At 40.5% G+C, this 15,606-nt stretch overlaps 2 protein-coding genes across 7 annotated transcripts; both read left to right on the top strand.

Annotated features, from left to right (window-relative positions):
- Positions 1-1,397: 1,397 nt before the first annotated feature.
- On the top strand, positions 1,398-4,922 carry LOC115749943 (cytochrome P450 72A397-like). Its single transcript, XM_030686997.2, has 5 exons — positions 1,398-1,823; positions 2,939-3,156; positions 3,260-3,504; positions 3,607-3,970; positions 4,192-4,922. The coding sequence occupies exons 1-5, from the start codon at positions 1,547-1,549 to the stop codon at positions 4,618-4,620; spliced, it is 1,533 nt and encodes a 510-aa protein (XP_030542857.2). The 5' UTR covers positions 1,398-1,546; the 3' UTR covers positions 4,621-4,922.
- A 3,771-nt stretch (positions 4,923-8,693) lies between these two features.
- LOC115749941 (splicing factor, suppressor of white-apricot homolog) lies at positions 8,694-14,241 on the top strand. Of its 6 annotated transcripts, none has more exons than XM_030686992.2 (5): positions 8,694-9,090; positions 10,336-10,499; positions 10,971-11,771; positions 12,521-13,525; positions 13,562-14,241. In XM_030686992.2, exons 1-5 carry the CDS (start codon positions 8,826-8,828, stop codon positions 14,042-14,044), a joined length of 2,718 nt encoding a protein of 905 aa, XP_030542852.1. In that variant the 5' UTR covers positions 8,694-8,825; the 3' UTR covers positions 14,045-14,241. The 6 variants fall into 6 exon arrangements, with proteins under 6 accessions (XP_030542852.1, XP_030542851.1, XP_048130242.1 ...); XM_048274285.1 differs by adding an exon at positions 10,155-10,197 and having other exon boundaries at positions 8,965-9,090; positions 12,521-14,241; XM_048274284.1 differs by adding an exon at positions 10,148-10,197 and having other exon boundaries at positions 9,004-9,090; positions 12,521-14,241.
- The last annotated feature ends 1,365 nt before the right edge of the window (positions 14,242-15,606 follow it).

A 15,606-nucleotide genomic window follows, 5' to 3' on the forward strand; every position in this document is an offset into this window, starting at 1 on the left:
AGTCGATATCTTCCTTTCAAAGCAGGACGTCCACCGATTAATGAATTTAGCGTGTGGAACATGCGACGCTGACAAGTTTTGAACCATGCTGCGAGGCCAAGTAAAGGCGGCGAGCGTTTAAGAAAAGAAGAGATTAAGGCTTGTTTAATTAAGAAAACCTCTCGCTAAGCGACTTGATTAGCAAACCAGAAAACGAGTCCAAAGTCAGACGATACGACGGGTTTAGGGTTTCCCGCGTGCAGCCAGCTCCTCTGAATCTCCACACCTTGGAATACTATCCTAAGTTAATTGTCGTTCAAGGATTATTACCATAAGATTACACGTAGTTTGTCTGCAACACGAAACACGCATCGTTTTCAGGAGCAAATGAACGTGTGGGATCGACAGATTGATTCATGGTATCACCAACACTTTTACAACCAATGTTAAATTGTTTCTCTTGTTTCTTAGTTTTCTTTTCTTTGTGTTTATGTCTTCGTCGCGATAATTTATTTGAGGTGCAAGCAAAAAAGAGAAGGCAAGGAGAAACAGCACACGAGAAACCCTAATGGAGTCGACGTGTTGTACTATGTTAGCACGCAGGGATTTAAGTAACGTAAATCTTATCTTATGCTTTAATTATTTCATTAGGAATTTCGGGAATCGAAAAGTATCTTTTTCATCGTACTTCTCTATTTTTTGTCCCTCTTATCTCAAAAGCTCACTTCGTTGGTGAAATTTTTATTAATTTTATTAGTTTAAAATATCTGTTAAATCTCTTTATTTACTATATCAAAGATTTTATTTTTTTCTCACTATATTGGAGAGATACTTTTATTCAAAGTATTTGAGACGTTAGAAGAATATCTAGGAATACACTAAAAATATAATGCAGATGAAATATTTTGATTTTTTTTTTGCTTAAATATTTCATAGAGGATATTCAATTTTGTTATTTCAAAATGATCTTACTTTATCCAATGTCATGACTCAATTAAATTTCATCTACTTAATAATATATACATAAATTTGGTCGACAATGTAAAAAAGAACTAGATTTCTTGAAAGTTTCTCTTTTCGACAAAATAAATTTTATGGAAGTAATATCTTACATAAAAAATATTACCTTTAATATACAAGAAAAATCTTCAATAAACAAAAACGGGACATATGAATTATGGTAGGTATATCCTACATAGATATAAGAAAATTAATAAAAAGGAAAGTAATTAAATTTTAATTTAATGATAGAGGGCAATTTTATCTTTTTTTTATAAAAATTGAGTGTATTTAATCATATAGAAGCTGGAAATAGCTGTAGCCCTTTTTCATTTGCTCTTTATCGGGTATCCTTATCTTTTTACTTTCATTTTTTTTATCCATCTTGGGTCGCCTTGGAGAAGCTTCTCGGCCAACACATACGGCTATGGATGGGCTATGGCTATATAAACACGACACCTTGCCCAACATTATCAACCCATCAAGAACATTGAAGTGTCTACCTCTCTCCCTCCCTCCCCCAGAGACACATACAGACAAATAGATTCACACACAGAAGGAAGAAAAGATGGAGTTATCAGCACAGTCAATTGCGCTAGTGGCGGTTCTGACCGTCCTGGCTGCATGGACGTGGAGGGTGGTGAATTGGGTGTGGCTGAGGCCGAAGAGGCTGGAGAGGCTCCTGAGGCAGCAAGGCTTCACCGGCAAACCTTACGCGTTCCTGTTCAAAGACTTCAATGAGAACGAGCGTCTGCTCATGGAAGCTATGTCCAAGCCCCTCGCCATCTCCGACGACATCAAGCCTCGCGTCATGCCGTCCTTGCATCGATCCTTCCAAATCCATGGTATGCACGTCTTCACTGCATCTTTGCACGTGGCACTTCTTTGTCTTCTTGTCCATTAAAGCTCATTTTTTTGGGTCGATGCTGTCTTTGGCGAGTTTCAAAACATTTGAACTTACTTTTGAATTTTGATGTACGTCGGTGGATGATTGATATGTACAGACGCTCGATTATGTGACTGACGTGACTTATGCCCACATCGGACGATCACCTTAGAATTTCAGAGTGATCCTGATTGAAGATTCATGGATGTCAATCAAGTCAGTAACACGTTTTGAGGGATTAAAGTCATTTTCCTAGGGCAGAGACTAGTCCGTATCCAAACCAAAGTCCATACACAATTGATGTACGTAGAAGTGCAATATGCCAAGTTAATCACAAACCACAATTCAGTAAGACCAAAAATCATGTGGATGACATTAAGGAACGAGTCCTTGGATGGATTTCTGTCACCCGCTCTAGTCTTCATGGCTTGAGTTTTTTTTTGTCCCACCACCATTCAAGGCTTGTGTGCTTGGTGTCTCGAAGCCTCTCTGCCCTTTTTGTCCCTTTTGCACTCCCATGGGCATTGAACCCATCAATCACTGAAACACGTACCAAATGATTGGAATGATTGTCACTGCTCCTAAAAAAAATGAAATGCTTTCTGACAATCTTGTGAGAGATGGTATAATTTAAAATATAGATTCACGCATCATTACCATGTATTTTGCATAAAACACTCATTGATTGAGAGATCCATGTGATTAGAAATAACTGACAATCTTGTCAAGCTAGTTGTTTCCTAAAAAAAACAACTACCATTGGAGTTGCATTTGTGTAAGAAGATGCCAACCGATGGGGCTCGGAGCAAGAACAAACTATGAAATTCTTGGTAGGAAAACATATGGAATCCTTGATTATACCAAGCACCAGTGTCTGGAGTCTAGATGACTAGCATGTGTAGAATGTTCTATTTTGGTATAGAAAGGGCTGCTTGGTAATCATCATAACCATCTTTTCCCCTCCTGATATGAATTAAAACGCCCAATTGCATGCCCTCTTAGAGAGTAGCTAAGAGCATAACTGAAAATAGTTCTTTTGGCAATGTGCCTCTTATTTTGTTGGATGCATTGCAGGCAAAGACTCATTCACGTGGATGGGCCCAACACCAAGTGTGAACATAACGAACCCTGAACACGTGAAGGAGATCTTCTCCAAGATAAATGACTATCTCAAGCCAACCTCCAATCCCCTTCTGAAGCTGCTCATCACTGGACTCGTGAACCGCGAGGGCGAGAAATGGGCTCAATGCCGGAAAATTATCAATCCGGCATTCCACATGGAGAAGTTGAAGGTACCTAACACTATACGATGCTCAAATAAATGGAACCACTCACATTGCTGCTTCAGGAATTTTCTTTTCACTCCTCGTTTGCATTGATCGGTTGTTCTTTCAGCTTATGTTGCCCGCTTTTTATTCAAGTTGCACTGAAATGGTAGACAAATGGGATAAAATGGTATCGGAGGAGAGATCATGTGAGGTCGACGTGTCGGTCGACATTCAACATTTGACCCGTGACGTGATCTCTCGAACAGCATTTGGTAGTAGCTTTGAAGAAGGCAAAAGGATCTTTGAACTTCGGGAGGAACAAGCCTTGCTCACAAGTAAAGCCATTCGATCGGTCTACATCCCCGGCTGGAGGTAAATCTCTCATCATCCATAAACTAATTGAAAATAATTGAGCTTACGGCTTAAAACCATGACATTACAAGAAATGCAACTATTTGATCTAATGTTCCGCAGGTTTGTGCCCACTCGGATGAATAGGAGGATGAAGAACATAGATAAAGAAGTGCGAGCTCCGCTCACAAACATCATCTGCAAAAGAGAGAAAGCAATAAAGGCGGGGGAAGCTGCTAGCACCGATGTACTAGGGCTATTGCTAGAGTCAAACATGAGGGAGAACATTGGGATGAGCCTTCGCGATGTGATTGAAGAGTGCAAGCTTTTCTACTTCGCTGGACAAGAGACCACTTCGGTTTTGCTGGTATGGACGATGGTTTTGTTGAGTGTGCACCCAGATTGGCAAGCGCGAGCTAGGGAGGAGGTCCTCCAAACCTTTGGAAGTAGAAAACCTAACTTTGACGGGTTAAACCACTTCAAGATTGTAAGTTCAATACTCTCTTCCTCTTTTGTTGAGAGTTGGCACTCATAATTACAATATATCCATTCTCTTCGTGGAAATTCTCTTCGTGGAAATTGATGATAGATGAGAGGACCTTCCCTTGATCTCATTGTAGTAATCTTTACGGGGCATCATAATCATGAAAATTCTCCTACATACACTTCTCTGCCATATGACAACTTCTACGGATTTGTTGTGATCGGGTGACGATGATCTTGAATGAGGTGTTGAGGCTATACCCACCGGTGATCTCACTAGCACGGAAGGTTCAAAAGGAAATAAAACTGGGGAAGCCGACCATACCTGCGGGAGTCCTTCTCTCAATGCCGATTCTCTTCATACACCATGATAAAGAACTGTGGGGCGAGGATGCCGAGGAGTTCAAGCCCGAGAGGTTCGCCGAGGGAGTGTCCAAGGCCACCAAAAACCAAGTCTCTTTTTTCCCATTTGGATGGGGCCCTCGTATATGCATCGGCCTGAACTTCGCAATGATGGAGGCAAAGATGGCGCTCGCCATGATACTTCAGCAATTCACATTTGAGCTCTCTCCATCTTATGCGCATGCCCCTGGGCATTTCATTACCCTCCAGCCACAGTATGGTGCGCAAGTCATCTTGCACAAGGCAAACTAAAAAGTTACATATCAGGATGACATGTGGTGTAGAGAAAAAAACGTGCATTTGAAATAAGGAAATAGTATACATTTTTCCAAGTTAATGCATTGTTGTCTTCCCTCCCTAATATAATAACCAAGTTTCATTAGTGACTGATTGTGATGGAATCTTGCACAGAAGAACGTGATTTGATGTATCCATAGACATTATAGGGATGAAAACAAGTTTGGCTAACTCAAGCTGAATTTTTTAGGTGTCAATTTGTAATCAAAAACCAATCCCAGAATTTCTAGATCTCCAATGAAAAAATAGGACAAAGATATTGCAACTATTAAAAAGGGTCTGAAGACTGCTACGTCTTCCCTGGCTAGCTAGTTCTCCATTTAGACCGAGGCGTAACACGGATTCATCTAGAGTCCTCCTCCTACCTTCCAAATGATTTGTGCGAACAGCTTTGGCAGACGACGATCTTGGAACGCTCGTTTGCGAATTATAATCGGCATCTCTCTCTCGCTGAGCATATCATATACATATGCGTGGAGTGGTCTTCTCTTTATAGCAATTTTAAAATGTAAGTTTTTTCATTGGAGCTGCTAGCGAAGAATACACCTGGAAGTTTGCAAATTTGGACGATTCTCCAAATTCATGCATTGGGGTTCTTGGCATAATGTGAATACAAACACCAATTGCCCTTAAATCCAAGGGTTGGCCACTAAACCAATCTAAATCGGAAATACGATTTCGCCCTCGTTTTTATTTTTGCCTCCCACGTTAGGTCTAATAACAAAACAAAGAGTGAACGAATTTTTGTTGAGGCGATCGGGGACCAAAAATTGGGCAATGAAATTGCGAATGGAAGCTTTAAAGGTACTTTAGGGCCTGCATGGCAGCCATTCTGATCCAAAAAAAGTGATTATGATTAAAATGACTTTTTCTGATTCTGTTCTCTGGATGAGGTTTAGAGAATCAGAACGTGTTTGGTAATCGCATAAAATTTTTGTTCTTGAAACAGAAATGTGTTCGGTAATCGCACATAATTTCTATTCTCGGGAACAATTATTCTTCCCAATTTTTGTCATTTAAACGAAATAATCATGTAGTTACTTTGTGAAATTTCATCTTGCATTTCGAATTAATCGAAGATTAATTCATATTGATTCTCTTATATAATATATTGCATATTGAAATGTACAAATAAATATCAAGAATCCTCACGAGTCATTTTTACCATTTATTATGAGGTCTCATCCAACTCTTTTGAGCGAGCGGACAACCAACACGAGCGACACCCTCGTTTCTGCAAGGAAAATGCACTGCGCTACATCGCATTGGTGTGCATTTTTGGTTCAAGGAAATCAAATATTAGCCTCAATTCATTAAAAACTTAAGAATGAGAACTTGGTAAGTATTCACATTGGTTATTTTTGTCTTTTTTCAGAATTTTTTAAAACTAGACTAAGTCTAAAGTACATAACCCTAGGCAAATCACAACCAATAAAAACAAGTACACAATCAAGGAATTATGAAATTGATAAACCGCATCATAAAATCCTAGCGAAGTTCTAAGGATTTAGAGAAATGTGGTTCGGGTTTAATTTCAAAGATGCTTAAGATTTTTCTAAAAAAGAACAAAATCTATGAAATCTAGGGAATCTAGGCCCAAATTTCTAAAAATGAGGTCAAACTAGCCTAATATAAGCTTTTTCTATTTTTAGGGATTTCTTAAATTTTTTGTGATTTTTTAGAATTTTTCCAATTTTTTAAAATTTTTTATTTTTATTTTAGTTTTATTATCTTCTTATTATTTTTTTTTAAATGAGACCTCGTTGTTCTATCTTAGGTTGAGGGAAAAGTGACGAGAGAACTAAAAGGAAAAAATGAGAGCCGTGAGACTTCATTCTGTTTTGTAATTCTCAAAAGTGATTTTTTTTGCGGAACCAACTTTTTTTTTCTTGCTTTTGCTCTAAAACCGACTCTGAAAACAGAATCAGAATTAAAATCATTTACGTTACCAAATAGGGTTTTCATCTTTTTTTGTTTCGAGGAACGAAATCAAAGAACCAAAATGGTTGTCATGCAGGCCCTTAATTTCCTCGAGCGGGGTTCATTCAATAAAGTCAACTGCCCCCTGGGTATTTTGACCCTGCCCGCTTTCGATTTCTTCTGTCAACGATTACATTGCTGGCTTTTGTTTTTCACCGGCATCTATAGTCAATGATCACGTTGCAGTGATTCTCGTAATAATGGCACCAATTTCTGGGAGCTGTGGTCTATTAAACGTGGATGGAGATGTAACTAAACCACTGAAATGGAACAAACCATCGGACGAGCTTGGATTAATTTTAGCCCAGAGGATTACCTTGTCTGGATTTTTTCTTGGGTCATATTTTTCCAGAACCATGCCTTTAATAAGGGCGCTTTTGGTTCAGCTTTCTCAAAATCCCTTGGAAAAAATGTGTGACGTTTGGCAACCATTCTCAATAGGCTTTGAGATAAAAACTAGCCTTATGAAAGCTGAAATCTCAATGCTGATAGGGACCAGCATTGAGCTTTCAGCATTTAGCCAAATGCTGGCCTAGGATTTTTTCTTCCAAAATTGCTCTCATCAATTCTTTCAAATTTCGATTAGCCCCTCATTTTTTTATGAAAAAGAAAATCAAACTGTAGGACTTACGCCGTCGGGGGCTGCCTCAAGGATCGCGCGACCCTTGGCGTCGGTTGCTTGGGTTGCGTGACATTAGGCTTTGTGTGGGGGTCACCCTGTCCCTGGCGACCTTGGCCGACGGTGCCGGATCTGACTCACCGACGACCTTAGCGTCAAGGTCTAATTTTTATTTTTTTTTTATGTGTTTATTGTAGAAAAGCCCCTATGCAATTTTTTTTTTTTTTTGGCCAAATATTAGTTAGCCCAGAGTTGATTTTAAAATCATTTTTTACCAAATGTCATTTGCATTTTTTCAAAGCCCTTTAAGCTAAAAGTATTTGCATTTTTTCAAAATCCACTTTCAAAGCCGAACCAAATGCATCCTTAATGGATATTTAAATAAAAAATCGAAATTCTTGTACCTTTTTGGGTCACTTTAAGAGGAGCTATCAAACGTTACCCTTCGACGTTAGCTGATATTGGGTGGTCTTGTCGAATGAAATTGAGAGTAATCAAAGTTATTAACTTTTGACCATAATATAAAATTGCAAGTTTGGATTGCTCGTAAAAGGCCACATCACTAAAATTCTGCTACCGCGATTATTACCCGATTGCGGTGGAATCGAAGGATGCTGGAACTCGGCAGATCGATCATGTACTCTATGATGTCGGACACCTACAAAACAAATAGAGATGAGGAAAAATTTCAAATAAAGGATTGACCTCTTCTCATTTTCTCAAATAAAGACTCGGAGTAGACATTATTTCAAATAAGATTTTGAAATGCTCTTATTTTCTTAAATAAGATCATCAAGTGAACTGTAGTCCAAATAAGAGCACGGGGTCGCCTGCGTCTAGACAAGAGAGTCGCGGACCTCTCCTAGTTCTAGGTAGGGCTTGCTGGCCCTTGCTAATGCCCCATTAGTGGTGGGGTGGCGACCACAAGCGAAAGGGGTAATCCTCCTCCTTGTATTCTTTTTTTTTTTTCACTTGCATCTTTTTAAATTTTTTGAAAAAATAGAAAAAGGAAAAAATAAAAAAAATTTAAATGATAAAAAAAGCCCTTTGCCATGCCCTTTTGTGAGATTACACGACTGCTTCATGACATTGTTTGAAATATGTTATGCAATCTCATGTTCTTATTTGCAATAAATTTTACTTTAAGTTTTCATTTGAGAAAATGAGAGCGTTTCGAGTTCTTATTTGAAATTTTATCCGGAAACGGTGACAAAAAGAATAAAAAGGACAAACCCGTCATGCATTGGGCCCAGATCGATAAACGTTCTATCCGGAAAAACAAAAGCCCGACATACGGACAAGCACTCCAAAGTCCAAACCCAAAGCATTTATGTTTCGACCGACCCAAAAACCAAACCCATGAATCCGAAATGCAAAAACCGATTCGATTTTTTCGGGTCGGATATAAACCCTACAAGGCCAGCTCCAACCGCGTTGCGTTTGCAGATGCACTCGACGCCCGAATCGGCAGAGCAAAATATTCCTCTTTCCTTCGACGTGATCTCTCTCTCTCTCTCTCTCTCTCTCTCTCTCTGAATCCGACGGCTGAGAAAACGTTATCATGGATCTGGAGGTGGTCGGGCGCCACGCGCTCCTCTTCGACGACGATCCCATGGCGGCGTTCGTCAACTCGCCGGACGCCCTGGTCGACTGGCACTCCCTCTCCATCGACCGCTACGACGTGCGCCACCTCCTCTCCGCTCCCCCGCCGCCCCGCAAGGCGCGTCGCCCCCTGCCTCCGGCGGCGGCCGAAGCGGACTCCTCGATGGAATCGGAGCTCGATCGCGAGAGATATCTGGATTTGCCGCCGCCGACCGATGAACAAGGTATTGGCAAGAAAAGATTCTCCACTTCCAGTTTCCTCTTTCGGTTTGAAGTTGCAATTATTGTAAATTATCGTTGGATGATCGGAAAAAGAGGATTATTTACTTTGGAGATGGCTAAGCTCTTTTCTCTGATGTTGATTGATTTGTTAGTAACGGCGGAGGAAGTGCTGTGGCTTATTGTATATCAATCCAGATTAGGATTTCAGCTAGTTGTCTTTAGTTGTTCTTTCTCTAATAGATGTCTCTCTTTTGGTCAAGAGTTTTGCTAAGAGCCATGGCTTCTGCACTCAACACCTTCGTGTCACCATGAAGTGGCATTAAGCTTAGCTATGGTTGCTGCTCGCACCTTTTACTGGTGTTTTTGCCAAAAACTTGCGAAGACATGGACCTTGTAGCTGCTGGCATGCGAATCAATCCAAGTGCTTGCGGTCATGAGTTGAGAATTAGAAAAGAATTAAATTTTTTCATATTGGGCCGGAGAATAGATTGAGCCCGAGAGTGTGGTCACATCGGCTGTGTTAGGGAATAAAGAAATTCTAAGAGCGCTTAGATAAATACTGATATTTTTGCTGTATGAGCTGAGCTTCACGGGCCCTTTCCTGGATCTATATAAGTAAGATGCATTTGCTTTCAGTCTTTATGTTACAATCTCTAGTTCAAACAGCTGGTCTCTGATGGATTACCCTGTCCATGGCTCATTTCCTTCTTTTGACCATCTGTTTATGATAGGGGATTCCTTTTAATCTCTCTGTTACTCCTTGAGGGTGCAACTCAACCCTCCCTTTCCAAGTCAATGTAGGGATGGCTGTTGCAGTAAAAGAACTTTTCCATCTATGTTCTAGATGTGGTACATCCTAATCAATACCTAGACTTTTTGGGCTAGATTCCTACTTCTCCCTTTTGGCCTTGCCTATAAATAAAAAGAAAGGAGAAAGCCGTTGTGGTGACTGGTTAAGCATAGACATTTTTAGAGTTCATCACCAAATAAATGGATGACGTTTGATGTTTTCTGTTTCTCCTTGTTCAAATTGTTATATTTTCTGCATTCATTTCCAAGTTTGCAGGATCAAATGTAGTAAGCGACAGTTCCTTCTTTCAGAAAGTCAAGTAAGAATATGTTCTTCCTGCCTTTGAGTTTCATTACTCAAACTGCAATTTCTGTCCTCTTAACCTTAGCTCTACGCAATTCTTATAGGTGAATTTTTAGCAAAGTTCCTTTTAAAATCTTCTTTCCTCTACATGCAGAGCCAGATGCAGAAACTGGGACAGAAACAGCAAATGATGGTGGATATCATGTTGTGGCATTCTCATATGGAAAACCCGACAATGCCACGGATCAGAAGACAACAGCTGCTGATACTGGATACCGCCCTCCATTCCCGGTTCCAGAATATTTGCTTCAGAACATGGTACGTGAATTTTTTATCCTTTTACATGCCTCATATATCATGTGATCTTGATAATCGTTTCTTGACTGTGTCGCTATCACTCACTGTGGTCAAATGATAGTTGAATGAAGTGCGTGTGTCATTCTAAGGCTTACGATGTCTAAGTTTCAGATGCTTGGAGCAAGGCTGGAGTTCATCTGAGCCAAGGTTGCCATTCTTGGGCACCTTGTTTTCTTATGATGTCATGAGCAAAGGGCCTCGCAGGTGGGCTTAGAATGATAGTACTTTTCCTGCATTATCTGGAACCTTACCCACGTCGGAGCTTATCTCATGAAGCGCATCGTCATTGAGTTTTATTTCTTGATCTTTGTGGTGACTTACGTGAAATTTAGTGGTATATATCTTTATATTGTTTGTTAAATACAATTTTTTTAATAACTTGGTACTTTGTTTACTTCTGTTTTTGAGGAATCTTTTTGTTATTTTGTCCAGCCTCCAACTGAGAAGGTACATCAGATCATTGCAAGAACTGCTATGTTTGTTGGTAAACATGGTGGGCAGTCGGAGATTATTTTGAGGGTGAAACACGGTGACAACCCAACGTTTGGGTTCTTGATGCCGGATCATCATCTTCATCCATACTTCCGGTTTCTTGTTGATCACCAAGAACTTCTTAAGTCCGATGCAGAAGAAAAATCTTTAGAAGGTGAGAATACAGAGGATGGTGGGCAGGAAGATGCTGGTGGTGCACTGTCTTTGCTCGGTGCTACATATGGGTCCGGAGAGGATGAAGATGAAACAACTGAGCTGAAACCTGAACTTGAAGAAGACAGGCCTAAGAAAGTCAATGTTGTTACTGAGCTCAGTTCTGATGGATTGGACTGTAAAGAGTCATCCACTGATGTAACTGGGAAGGAAAGATCAATTCCCAAACATCCACCAAATTCATCTATGAAAGAAAAAGCTTCTGCAGTTAAAAAGAACCGCTCAACTTCTACAGTTAAAGCCGGAGCTGAATGTGCAACAAAAAAAGGTGGCGAAACATTGTCCAGTACTGCTTCTATGAAGTCTTCTTCTTTACCAAGTTCAAAGAAAGTTGAGCAACCTCTTTTGGAGCCTCCTTCTGATGTAAAGCGATTGGTGAATAAAATAGTGGAGTTCATTGTGAAAAATGGAGAGGCATTTGAATCCGTTCTCATTGAGCAAGATAAAAATAATGGGAGGTTTCCCTTTCTTCTGCCGTCTAATCAGTATTATCATTATTATTTGAAAGTGCTTCAAAAAGCTCAACAGGTATGTTAATTGTTTAAATTTTGTGGATAGCATTTCAATGTCTGTACAGCAGTTTTTGTATGAACTATGAAGTACTTCAATTGATGATTTTGAAGAGCCCACATGTTTGCTTAGGAATTTATGAGGATTGAACTTGTACTGTTTTTTTATGGTTAATTTTTTGACATACCAGCGAAAGCGCCTTTGTATCCAGTAGTTGTTTCTGCATATGTAAGTGTAGAGTATCCTATTGAAGTGAGCTGATTTACTTTTAAAATGTGAAAAATATCCCTTTGACTTTCCGGCCAAAACCACAAAACTTAAAAGGAAATTTTAAAAACGTTTGCCACAAGATTCTGCACGACGCAATTAGAAGTCAAATTTCAAATGCTAAGACACAAGTATAAGCTAAAGTGTAAATGCAAAAGTCATTTTGAAATGCAATATGGCAGTTGGGATACACTAATATGTTGGTTTGCTGGTGTTAGAAACATGTGGATATTTGAAAGCTTTTCGGCCTCAATAAGTTTTCTAACTCATTAAGTGTTGAAATGCTGGTAAGCTCAATTTCTATTATTCCGATCTGTTTCTGAGGTGTGCTGATACGCTGTGCAAATTTAGATATTGCAAATGGTTTTTTGTGGCCTTGAACCCGTGGTATACAAAAATGTCATGACCGCAATGTTCTTATCTTTGAATTGTTCGATGATCTTCAATAACTTATCCTGTTCTTATTGTTCTTATATTCTTAGTTTTGCTTTCAATCGCAGTCAAAGTTACTAGGAAATAAATCGAGTTCGGAGAAGACTGATGCAGCAGTTCATGTGGTGGAAAAGAATGCTGCACTCTCAAAGGACAGCGATAGTCAATCAGTTGGACCAGACATACCATATGAGTCAGACCGCAAAGGGAAGTTTAAGATGGTAATTGGCAAGAGTAAGAAGGATGGTCAGGATCAACCTTCCAGAGACCACCAACAGCAGATAGGGGTAAGTGTTGATGCAGCTGCAGCTGTCGCTATACTTCAAGCTGCTAGACGGGGAATTAAGAATCCCACTGTGGGAATTTTTCCAAAAACATCATTAGACACTAACAGTCATGCACAAGGCAGCGAGAGCGGAGAAGCTTCAAGTTTTGCCCCTATCCAAAATCTAGATAAGAAAGCTGAAAATAATATTTCTCTCGCATCTGATGAGGCTATTGCAAGGACTGCAGCTGTTGTGGCTGCAAGTGAGGCGGACTCCTCTGAAGCATCATTGACTAAAGAACAGAAGCTAAAGGCCGAAAGGTTGAAGCGCGCAAAGATGTTTGCAGCCTTGTTGAAGAGTGGAGCTGCACCCTCAAAGACTCAATTATCACGAGGCTTGTCAGTGGAGCCACTTGACTCTGGAGTTTCTGGTTCGGCTGGGATTCCAATTACTTCCAGCCAGGAAAGGGAGGACAGTTCCTTTCCAGTTGACTTTGGCAACTCAGACATAAATCAGAAGTCTGAAAGAAAAACATCTGGGAATGAGCAAAATGAACGACGATCAAAGAGAAAGTACCGTTCAAGAGCAGAAAGACACAAAGAAGAGGAGGATGAGGAAGAGCAAGAGGGGGAAGAAGAAGAAGAACGAGAAGAAGAAGAGAGGGCAGATAAAGATGAAGAGAGGGATCACAAGCACTCAAGGAAGAAGAGACGATCCCACCGTGCACACCACAGTAAAGAGAGGCATAGGCATCGGAAAAGACATTCTTCTTCTAAGGACAAAGAGTCTCGGCATAGGCGTAGACATGATAGCCCAGATGAAGAACGCCATCAGCATGGACACGATAGCTTTGATGACGAGCAGCGGCATCATCGTCACCGGAATAGACATGATAGCTCTGATTCTGAGCGGCGGCATAGCCATCGTCGGAATAGACATGACAGCATTGATGATAAGCTCGATGGCTCTTCTGGGGACGAGCATATGCCCCATCATCGGCACAAGCACAATGGCTCTTTGGACGACAAGGAGCTGCCCCGCGGCAATAGCCACCAACGTCGTGACTATGACAATGAGACAAACCGTAACAAATCCGGCAAGTATAGGGAATCTCACTCAGGAAGGAAGGAGTTGGAGGAAGGGGAAATAAGTGCAGGATCGAGCGAGTTGAAAGCGCTTGTGAGTGATAGAATTGCAAGAGAAGCATCGACGGGTTTATCAAATACATCTCAAGCACCAAGAGCGCCATCTGAGCCCTCTGAGCCCTCTGAGGTTCCCAATGATCTTAGAGCAAAGATTCGAGCTATGTTGATGGCAACCATGTAAATACTCAAGATCTCGACTCTTCCAATGTTTTCGTGCACGTGGCTGTTAAATTAAGCAGTCAAGGGAGCGAAGATCATCATCATGTCATATGTTGTAAGATTTACTTAGCCTCCTTTCTTTTATTGAGATTTTTTGTAATCTCTTTGAGTAATTTGTATCACTGTCGACCTAATTGAAACAAATTGGGGATCTGTTAATTGGTGCATGAAAAAATCCCACCCTTCCTTCTGTAATGGGCTTGCGATGCGACAACGCTGGCCCGAGAGAGAGCTTGCTTCAATTTGTTCGTCTTGGTAACTTTTTAACCAGACGAACCGTTTGCTGATAGGAATGGCTGGATTCTGCAGCTTGTTGATTTTTTTAACAGTTAGAACTATATTATGAGAAGATGGATGAATTAAGTTAGCGTATTGTTTTTCTTCTATCTGATGGCCCTGTCTCAGATATGGCTCCACAAATTTTGAACCAGGGGAGTCCATGAGATTAGTCTATATATAACCTTACTGCTGGATTGTCATGGGAGCCTCTGTTCTTGCGTCCTTAACTGACGTTAGATTCCCAGATTTTCAGAGCATCTGGCTGATACAATTACAAACACTGGGATAGTTCTATCGTCCATTGGAATCGAGACATCTACTGGGACAAGAGGTCTCATGAACTAAAAAATTGTCGAGAGAGGCGGTCCAGTGTCGGTTCATCCCTTGTTCTACTTGTACCTAAACAAATTACCATGATCCAAAGAAGACCACTGTCTCACGAGGCGGGACTCAACTTGTCTTCTTTGATTACACGGCAGATTACAGCAGAAGCATCTGCTTGTGGCTTGAGGGTCAGCGGAGACAAGTAGGTGCTTCGTACATCCATTCTAGTCGATGTTGATGAAGTTGATTTGGTCTTATCAAAATGCATGTGGACGAACAGGGAGAGTGGACGAACATTTGTTGGTTCGGTGCCTACATAATTGCAGAGTCGGTGGACCTTATTAAAAGCCTTCCGGTTAATTTAACCTTCAAAGATGGAATCGAGTGCCCCGAAGGTCCCATGATTTCAATTTTTATGTGGCATATACATGATGCGATGCCCTTGACATCAAAAGTATGCGAGTTCGGCAAGGAAAGTCGGCAAACACCTTTTTGGCATGCGGCTTGATATATTATATTGGCATTTGGCGGCACGTTCACACACGCACACATCTAATGTGTGTGTATAGTTTCTTGTTATGTAAAGATCGATATGCCTTTGTTTTCCACTAATTATGCCTCTTCTTTTGGTAACGGCCAATGGGTGTATTTTGTATAGATCGCGGGTCAATATATACTTAAGAGGTGTTTGAGTGGCTACGTACGATGTGTAGGGGTTCAAGACGAGATCTTCAACTTTATTCAATTTCTTCTACTAAAGTGAAAAAAGCAAAAGAACAATGTTTTAATTTCCTGGCAAGAGCTTTATACATTGGGTTCAAGATTTAGTATGTGCACCCAAGCCCAATTCAGCAATATCGGGTAAGTGAAGAAGGGAAATACAACTTGCAAAGCTCTTTCGTCTAGGAGTGTGCAATCGGA

The sequence above is a fragment of the Rhodamnia argentea genome, chromosome 2 (genome assembly GCF_020921035.1).
Source record: "Rhodamnia argentea isolate NSW1041297 chromosome 2, ASM2092103v1, whole genome shotgun sequence".
Lineage (NCBI taxonomy): Eukaryota > Viridiplantae > Streptophyta > Magnoliopsida > Myrtales > Myrtaceae > Rhodamnia > Rhodamnia argentea.